Source organism: Hyla sarda, chromosome 7, assembly GCF_029499605.1.
Source record: "Hyla sarda isolate aHylSar1 chromosome 7, aHylSar1.hap1, whole genome shotgun sequence".
NCBI classification, from domain to species: Eukaryota; Metazoa; Chordata; class Amphibia; order Anura; family Hylidae; genus Hyla; species Hyla sarda.
In genome coordinates, this window is record NC_079195.1 from 191,830,468 (window position 1) to 191,842,288 (window position 11,821).

At 35.3% G+C, this 11,821-nt stretch overlaps 1 protein-coding gene across 1 annotated transcript in view; it reads left to right on the top strand.

Annotated features, from left to right (window-relative positions):
• Positions 1-2,515: 2,515 nt before the first annotated feature.
• The window catches only part of LHX4 (LIM homeobox 4), a 61,153-nt gene continuing 51,847 nt past the window's right edge, over positions 2,516-11,821 (top strand). Inside the window, exon 1 of the mRNA XM_056530015.1 lies at positions 2,516-2,954. Within this exon, the coding sequence (XP_056385990.1) occupies positions 2,876-2,954 (79 nt within the window). The 5' untranslated portion in view covers positions 2,516-2,875. The remainder of the gene's footprint in view (positions 2,955-11,821) is intronic.

An 11,821-nucleotide genomic window follows, 5' to 3' on the forward strand; every position in this document is an offset into this window, starting at 1 on the left:
CGGCAGACAGCACTGTGTTCAAACTGGAAAGAACTACACAACTTCCCCTGAAGCACAGCTGATAAGTACTGAAAGGCTTAAAGGAGATATCCATCAAAAATTTACTTATCCCCTATTCACAGAATAGGGACCCCTGCGACAGGCCTAGGCGCTCAGCGAGGAGCGCATGCTGCTGGCGGCACGTGCTTCATTCCAAAAAGACCCGAGTACAGCACGGCATTATTGGCGATCCCACAGAAATCCTAGACACGCTCCTCGCTGAGAGCGCTGGTGTCCTGTGAATAGGGGGTAAGTACATTTTTGCTGGAGTTCTCCTTAAATGGTCACTCCCATTAAAACTAACTTTTGCTATTGCACTCCTTATGGTAAATGAAAAATATTTCTAATATACTTTGTTTAAAAAAAATGAAGTTTTCTATGTTTTATTTGTGCTTAAAAAAGCTCAAGAGCACATTTTCCCCCAACTCATTCACAGACTTTGGACCAAAGTCCAAACACAGGAAGTGCCGCCTAGAGTGCTGAGGGGGGGGGGGGTCCAACCAACAGCATATGGCAGTTATTTTTGAGAGGAGCTATGATTGGATGAGGCTGGATACCCCCCCCCCCCCCCTCAGCACTCCAGGCTGCACTTCCTGTATTTGGACTTTGGTCCAAAGTCTGTGTATGAGATGAGGGAAAATGTGCTCTTGAGCTTTTTTAAGCACAAATAAAACATAGAAAACTTCATTTTTTTAAACAAAGTATATTAGAAATATTTTTCATTTACCATAAGGAGTGCAATAGCTAAAATTAGTTTTAATGAGAGTGACCATTTAAAGATTTTTAAACAGAAGTAATTTACAAATCTGTTTAACTTTCTGGCACCAGTTAATTTGTATACATTTTTTCTCTCCTCTGGAGTACTCCTTTAATGGAACTGAGCTGCAATACCACACACAACCTTAAGGACAGGTGTGGTGCCATTTCTGGAAGAAATCTATGCACAGCGGAAATATTGTTTCCACGTACAAATTTTCTGAGGCATGGACAGTAGATGACATTTGTCAGGGGATTTTTGCCACCCCAGGTAAAAGCTAATTTTTCTGCCTTCACCACTCCACCTTACTACTGCCTTTTGACATGCCCCACCTTACTACTGGGGTGACACACTGTAACAAGCCCCCTTTTCTTGTAATAAGCTTACTACTGGGGTGACACACTGTAACAAACCTTCTCCTCATGTAATTAGCTTATTGCTGGGGTGTCACTGTAACAACCCTCCTCCTCATGTAATTAGCTTACTGCTGGGGTGACACACTGTAACAAACCTCCTCCTCATGTAATTAGCTTACTGCTGGGGTGACACACTGTAACAAACCTCCTCTTCATGCTGCTGGCTGAGCAAGTGGTTCGGATGCTGGTTATCTAACTTTCTTGCAGCAGGCAGAGCGGCGCCCCCATCAAGAGGGTGCTCTAGGCAGCTGCCTATTTTGCCTATAGGCAGAGCCGGCCCTGACATTTGTAAAAACCCATCCATATGCACAGGATTGGAATCCTCCACAGATTTTTAGCATGCATATATGCACAGAAAATCTGCAGCATTTTCGTAACAAGAACATGGCCCTAAAACAGTGTTTCCCAACCAGATTGATTCCACCTGTTGCAAAGCTACAACTCCCAGCATGCCCAGGCAGCCTTTGGCTGTTTGGGCATGCTGGGAGTTGTAGTTTTGCAACAGCTAGAAAACAATGGCTCATATAACAGAAAGGCTTTCTTGATCTCATAGGGCTTGGTATACCCCTGTGTTGGAGTTTGTCGCAGAATTCGTTTCGTCAGCAGTCAATTTTTGTCTGCTAAATAAACGGACACCAAACAGAAACAAGACAGACCCCCATTAAAGTCAATGGGATCCGTTGGTGTCTGTTTAATTCCAATTTCTAACCCTGAACAGAGTGAAATCCTAGAAGTTGTAGTTTCGCACCAGGTGAAGGCTCCCTAGTTTGGAAACAATGGCTCGTATAGAAGAGCAGAAAGGCTTCTTGATCTCATAGGGCTTGGTTCACACCTATGTAGGAGCTTAGTTGCAGAATTTGTTTAGTTGGAAATTATTTTCTGGTCACAAACTACTAAAAAAAAAAAACGTAAACCAAGCAGAAACGAGACGGATCGCCATTAAAGCCTCTGGGATCCGTTGGTGTCAGTTCATCTCTATTTTCCGGCCCTGAAGAGTCAAGGGCAAACTGGGAGTTGTAGTTTGGCAACAGCTGGAGGCACACTGTTTGGGAAACACTACCCTAAAAAGTGCAGCAAGTGAGCATCCTCCAGCAGGGGGACTGCAGAGCAGATGGGCTGCAGTCACTTCTCAGCCCCTTCACTGAAGAGCACAAGGGTCTCTGTGGGGATGAGGAGTTATGTTGTTTGCAGAGACACCTGCTGCTGCTGCTGCTGCACTTGTCTCCCGCGGGGTGTGGCTAGCAGTTGACCACGCCCGTTTAAAATTCAAACCACGCCTTTTCTTGGTAGATCTCTACAGCCCCTCCGGACACGCCCCTGTGTGGCTGATTGGCTAAGGGGGCGTGGCGGGCCGGTGGGCAGTGACGTCACGGCAGCTCCTGCAGTGTGAATGAATCAAACTGGCTGGGGTGTAAGCGGCACTCAGGCTGGAACTGCTGCAGCATCACTGAGGCTGGATCCCACTGAGTGACCCGGGACAGCAGGAGGACAGAGCCCGGACAGGCCACAGCTCTAGCACGGCCACCTGTCAGCTGCACCCATGCCTGCCTCCGCAGACCTGCTCCCCCCATGCACTGATTCCTGACAGCCTCCTCCACGTCCCGTTACATTATTCCCTTTTATTTCATTCCATCTGATATCTCTACAGCGACATCTCCATAAAATGATGCAAAGCTCAGCAGCGCTGGCCACAGATGCATCTGTCAAGGGGCTTCCAGAAATCCTTGGGCTGCCAATGCAACGTAAGGCATTTTATTCCTCATTCATTGATTTAATAATAAAGAATTCTGGCAGTATGGAGGGCTGGGATGCTGCAGGGAGTGGGATGTACAGCATGATGGGGACAGGATAGGATGCAGCCTGCAGATCCCCCTACACCCCCCTAACCCCCACCCCCCTTACTCCTCTGTATGATCCTTATTGATGTATGCAGGGTCAGGGGGTGCTGGGGGTCGTGTAGATGAAACCCAGTCCTTTGGTTCTGCTAGAGGTCATAAAAAGGGTCTTTATTCCAATCTCCTAGGTACTAGCCCCCCAAAAAAGTTTATTGCAAACTTTCCTGCTCCCCTCTCACCTGCAGCATATCCCTCACTGCTCCACAGCTCCATCCTCCAGTGATCCCTGCAAAATAGCAATGGGATAGACAGAAGCTGGTTACTACCTATGGCGACCATTACTATTACAATAGAAGGTTCTGTGTGATATAGAATGCTAGTGATGGAATAGATGTTTTCTTACAACCCACATGTATTGTATAATACTAATGGAATGGAAGTTTCTACAAGATCCAATTGATCATTTCTATATCATCTATGGGATACAGGATATCACTGTTGACATTGACTTTTTATATTTATTCTATAAAACTAATAAGATGGTAGTTACTAAATTTTTTGTATAATACTAATGGAATGGAAGTTTCTACAAGATCCAATTGATCATTTCTATATCATCTATGGGATACAGGATATCACTGTTGACTTTGGTCTCTATATTTATTTTTAAAACCTAATGGGATGGGAGTTTCTATATTATCCATAGAATACAGGATATTACTGATGACTTTGTCTTTCTACATTTATTGTACAAACCTGATAGGATGGAAGTTTCTATATAATCCATAGAATACAGCATATTACTGATGACTTTGTCTTTCTACATTTATTGTACAAACCTGATAGGATGGAAGTTTCTATATAATCCATAGAATACAGGATATTACTGATGACTTTGTCTTTCTACATTTATTGTACAAACTTGATAGGATGGAAGTTTCTATATAATCCATAGAATACAGGATATTACTGATGACTTTGACTTTCTATATTTATTGTACAAACCTGATAGGATGGAAGTTTCTATATAATCTATAGAATATTACTGATGACTTTGAGAATCTATATTTATTGTGGAAAACTGATGGGATGGAAGTTTCTAAATAACCCATAGAATACAGGATATAACTGATAAAATGTAACTTTCTATAATATCTATAGAGTACATGATATCACTGATGGAATTGACTTTTGATATTCCCTTATTATGGATGGAATGGAAGTTTCTCCATAATCCATAGACTATCGGGTATCACAGATGAAATTGAACTTTCAGCATTATCCATAGAATTACACAATATTACTGATAACATTTAATTTCTATCCAACCCAAGGACTATTACATAACACTGTTGGGATGGAAGTTCCCACATAATCCCTAGATTTTAGGAAATTACTAATACATTGATATAGAACATTATTATTATTATTATTGTTTTATAATTCTGACAGAATGGGAAGTTATTTATCACAAACTAATATTGGCTATTATTAGTGGGATATGGTAGTGTAGTGATAGAATTGAAATAGATAATAGTCCTGATGGATTAGAGGACTTTAAGCAAGGTAGATAGAAATATAATGTATAAAGAAATGTAGTATAAGATGGTCTTCATTGCACTGGAGATTCCATGTAACACATATGTTGTATTTGGGACCAAAGTTTCTACGTGTCCCCCATAGACTGTCTGGTTCTGCCTTGTATCCAGCAGCACTGACAATGGGCATCGGATTTATTGAGTGGGGTCAGGGATTGAATGGTCTCCACAGGGTCTTCTGAAGAGGGTTAAGTGGAGGTGTTGACAATAATGTCTATTGTCCTTCATAGCAGAAGAGTTGATGTAATTGGATTGTACCTATCTGTATCCTCGCCCGAACTACAGTCATAGGAGCATTGTTTAGGAATAAGGATGTTTTATGGAGCAGTCCTGAGAATTACTTCCCAGTGCTAGAGAGATGTGATCTGTTGTCATTTGTAGCCACTCACACTGCCTGGAATAATGGCAGAAGTAAATTATCATCATAGGTTTTCGCTGAATTACAACTCTCATCATCTCTCACACAATCCCACTGATGGATTCCTATTTATGACTTCACTGGGAATTGTATGGAGGCAGATTGGGTGGATTGAGCAACCCCTAGATAGTAGATAGATAGATCTGACATAGATTAGAGATATGAAATAGATGGATACAAATTAACATATTATAGATCCTTTATTGATAGATTATAGATTGATAAATAGATATAGATAGATATAAGATAAATGGATAAATATATAATAGATATGAGATTAGATAGATATGACGTAGATAGATAGATATGAGATAGATAGACAGATATGACGTAGATAGATAGATAGATATGAGATAGATAGATAGATAGGCAGATGTTATGCACAGATAATTAATAGATGACTAAATAAATATGATAGATATATAGACAACTAGATAGATAGATAGATAGATAGATAGATAGATAGATAGATAGATAGATATGAGATTTATATAAGATAGATAGATAGATATAAGATAAATGGATAAATATAAATAGATATGAGATTAGATAGATATGACGTAGAAAGATAGATAGACAGATATGAAATAGGTAGATATGAGATAGATAGATAGATAGATAGACAGATATGACGTAGATAGATAGATAGATAGATAGATGTTATGCACAGATAATTAATAGATGACTAAATAAATATGATAGATATATAGAGAAAAAGATAGATAGATATGAGATTTATATAAAATAGATAGACATATAGATAGATAGATATGAGAGATAGGCAGATGTTATGCACAGATAATTAATAGATGACTAAATAAATATGATAGATATATAGAGAAAAAGATATATAGATAGATAGATATGAGATTTATATAAGATAGATAGATAGATAGATAGATAGATATGAGAGATAGGCAGATGTTATGCACAGATAATTAATAGATGAATAAATAAATATGATAGATATATAGACAACTAGATATATAAATCTCATATCTATCTATCTATTTATCTAAGAGATACATAGATAGATAGACAGATGTTATGGACAGATAATTAATAGATGAATGAATAAATAAATAAATATGATAGATATATAGGCAGATAGATACGAGATAGATAGATAGATATTAAATTGATGGATGGATAGATAGATAGATAGATAGATAGATATATATGAGATAGATGGATAGATAGATAGATATGAGATAGATAGATAGATATTAAATTGATGGATGGATAGATGATAGATATATATGAGATAGATAGATAGATATGAGATAGATAGATGGATAGATAGATAGATATTAGATAGATAGATAGATAGATAGATATAGTGGAAAGATAATAGTAACATTTTAATTCTCCTATATGGGATGCTGAGGCAACACGTCCATACTTTGTCTACACAACTTTATAAAGCAATGGATTGAAGTCTTCAGTCTTTATATCATTTGTATCCAGTGGCTTCACACCAGTGGTATAATAGTTACAACTGTCATATAGTGGAAACAAAATATAGAATTTGATTTTTATATTATAAAAAAAAATATTGTTAAAAAACGATTAATGTATAAATGATTTATTTAGCAAAATGTTAATTATTGTTTCAATCGCGAAAAGATAGAAAACTTTGCGGAATGATATGTATTGCTGCGCTCCAGCCTTGTTTACCTTTACATAATAAAGATATATTGTGAACGATACACAAGTAGATTAATATGCAATCAAATAAATCATGTGGGGGAAAAAAATTAGAAAAGTTAGAAGAGAATTGAAATAACAAACAATAAACGATTTAATGAAAACATAATAAGTACAAATAAATAAAAACAACAAGAGGTAGGAAACAATAAATAATGGCTATCAATTATAATAATACATGTGAAAGAGTAAATATACATAAAATACAGTTTAGGTAAATAAACTGAATATTGAGCATAGTATAATAAAATCGTAAATAAATCAGGAATAATGAGATAGATAAGAACTAATGCAAATGAGCGAATCCTATCTTTATGACATCTTTACTATTGACAGTGAGTATGCCTAAGGATAATGTTTGGTAAATGAGTGTTCCTTAACCTGTGACCCTCCAGCTGTTGCAAAAAAATACAACTCTCAGCACGCTGGCGGCTGGAGAGAGTCACAAGTTGGGGGACACTGCTGTAAATTGTCTCCTTATGTGTCTAAATCAGTGTTTTCCAACCAGGGTGCCTCCAGCTGTTGCAAAACTACAACTCCCAGCATGCCCGGACAGCCTTTGGCTGTCCGGGCATGCTGGGGAGTTGTAGTTTTGCAACAGCTGGAGGCACCCTGGTTGGAAAACACTGTTCTATCTTATTTGAATAAAAGCCTCCTCATCCTGGTGTATTACTTAGACCCCCATTAGCAGTGTCCGCCCTGTGGGAGAGAAGGAGCAGTAGATAGCTGCAGTGATCAGTAATCTGCTGGGCTATCCTCCATTCTCCACTGAAAACTCTGTGACAAATGTGGATCTTTTTTTTATCTGTGGAGTGGAAATGAGTTTCTGGAGTCCTGACATCATATTCTCTGCTATTTCCGTGGATATTAACCCGGGGGTGAAGTGCAGGGAGCTGCCCCCATATATCACCCAGATCACAACACAGAGCACATAGCCTGATCCTTCCCTTACTGCCTTCCAGATGGCAATACATGAAGTTTTATTCCGACATATTATTATTATTATATTTTATTTATTAAGTCAAATACAAAGTGTACAGTTTATTCACTTTCCACTATGCATACACACATATACACTGTAATATATATATATATATATATATATATATATATATATATAGATAGATAGATAGATAGATAGATAGATAGATAGATAGATAGACACTCTTACCCATGTGTATAGACAGGGAAAGGGTTATGCTGTTATGCTTTCAGTTATGTATTATTATTGTTTTTGATTCATTTTAACTATTTAATCTATCTTGTTTTCTTCAGGGAAGACACATAGTTATTTATTAATTTTAAATGTATGAAATGATTATGAATGTATTCAGGGTGTTAGCAGTAATTGTGATGTGCTCAGGTCTACTACAGACACTCAGCTGCTGGGAGAGTATGAAGAATAAGACTGTACAATGAGGGACAATGTATTCATGTATTCCATACGGCCATGTGATAGCTGGACAGAACACACACATATATATACTACACATGTACTGCATATACAACACACACATATATTACACATGTACTGCATATACAACACACACACATAATACACACGTACTGTATATACAACACACACATATATATATTACACATGTACTGTATATACAACACACACATATATATTACACATGTACTGCATATACAACACACACATATATTACACATGTACTGCATATACAACACACACATATATTACACATGTACTGTATATACAACACACACATATATACTACACATGTACTGTATATACAACATACACATATATTACACATGTACTGTATATACAACACACACATATATACTACACATGTACTGTATATACAACACACACATATATATATTACACATGTACTGCATATACAACACACACATATATACTACACATGTACTGTATATACAACACACACATATATTACACATGTACTGTATATACAACATACACATATATACTACACATGTACTGTATATACAACACACACATATATATATTACACATGTACTGCATATACAACACACACATATATTACACATGTACTGTATATACAACATACACATATATTACACATGTACTGTATATACAACACACACATATATACTACACATGTACTGTATATACAACATACACATATATTACACATGTACGGCATATACAACACACACACACATGTATATATATTACACATGTACTGCATATACAACACACACATATATTACACATGTACTGTATATACAACATACACATATATACTACACATGTACTGTATATACAACATACACATATATTACACATGTACGGCATATACAACACACACACATATATATATATTACACATGTACTGTATATACAACACACACATATATTACACATGTACTGTATATACAACACACACATATATACTACACATGTACTGTATATACAACATACACATATATTACACATGTACTGTATATACAACACACACATATATACTACACATGTACTGTATATACAACACACACATATATATATTACACATGTACTGCATATACAACACACACATATATACTACACATGTACTGTATATACAACACACACATATATTACACATGTACTGTATATACAACATACACATATATACTACACATGTACTGTATATACAACACACACATATATATATTACACATGTACTGCATATACAACACACACATATATTACACATGTACTGTATATACAACATACACATATATTACACATGTACTGTATATACAACACACACATATATACTACACATGTACTGTATATACAACATACACATATATTACACATGTACGGCATATACAACACACACACACATATATATATATTACACATGTACTGCATATACAACACACACATATATTACACATGTACTGTATATACAACATACACATATATACTACACATGTACTGTATATACAACATACACATATATTACACATGTACGGCATATACAACACACACACATATATATATATTACACATGTACTGCATATACAACACACACATATATTACACATGTACTGTATATACAACACACACATATATACTACACATGTACTGTATATACAACATACACATATATATATTACACATGTACTGTATATACAACACACACATATATACTACACATGTACTGTATATACAACACACACATATATATATTACACATGTACTGCATATACAACACACACATATATACTACACATGTACTGTATATACAACACACACATAATATATACGTACTGTATATACAACACATACATACAAACACACACATATATTACACATGTACTGTATATACAACACACATATATATTACACATGTACTGTATATACAACACACACATATATTACACATGTACTGTATATACAACACACACATATATATTACACATGTACTGTATATACAACACATACATACAACACACACACACACATATATTACACATGTACTGCATATACAACACACATATATTACACATGTACTGCATATACAACACACATATATTACACACGTACTGTATATACAACACACACATATATTACACATGTACTGCATATACAACACACACATATATTACACATGTACTGTATATACAACACACACATATATACTACACATGTACTGTATATACAACATACACATATATTACACATGTACTGTATATACAACACACACATATATACTACACATGTACTGTATATACAACACACACATATATATATTACACATGTACTGCATATACAACACACACATATATACTACACATGTACTGTATATACAACACACACATATATTACACATGTACTGTATATACAACATACACATATATACTACACATGTACTGTATATACAACACACACATATATATATTACACATGTACTGTATATACAACACACACATATATTACACATGTACTGTATATACAACATACACATATATACTACACATGTACTGTATATACAACACACACATATATTACACATGTACTGTATATACAACACACACATATATTACACATGTACTGTATATACAACACACACATATATTACACATGTACTATATATACAACACACATACACACACACATAATACACATGTACTGTATATACAACACACATACATACAAACACATATATAAATATATTACACACATACTGTTTATACAACACACATACATACAAAAACACACACACATATTACACATGTACTGTATATACAACACACACATATATTACACATGTACTACATATACAATACATACATACACATATATAAATATATTACACACATACTGTACATACAACATACATACACACACATATTACACACGTACTGCATATACAGCACACACACATATTACACACGTACTGTATATACAGCACACACACATACATACACACAATATATATATATATATATTGCACACATACTGTATATACAACACACACACATATTACACACGTACTGTATATACAGCACACACACATACATACACACAATATATATATATATATATATATTGCACACATACTGTATATACAACACACACACATATTACACACGTACTGTATATACAGCACACACACATACATACACACAATATATATATATATTGCACACATACTGTATATACAACACACATATATCACACATACATATATATTACACATTACTGTAAATACAACACACACGTATATATATATATATTCCTCTGTAGACTGAATAGTGTTTGTTCTTCAGTATGTGTCACTTTGTAATTTTCCTAATTATTATCTCTTCATATGTAGAATAGTTAGTTCGCCCATTAATCGATCCTCCGCCTGATGGAATCAATAGTGCGGCCATTACCTTCTCCATTCATTAATATTTCTGTTGTTCTCTATTTTGTAAATGCCTCTATTTATCTAATGATTTGGTTCTTATAATATTCTAAAAGTTACAGAAGATCAAACAATCTCATTTTATGAGCAAATGTCAGTCACAGGAATCTTCTTTTTCTTTTTTTATGTATCCAAAAC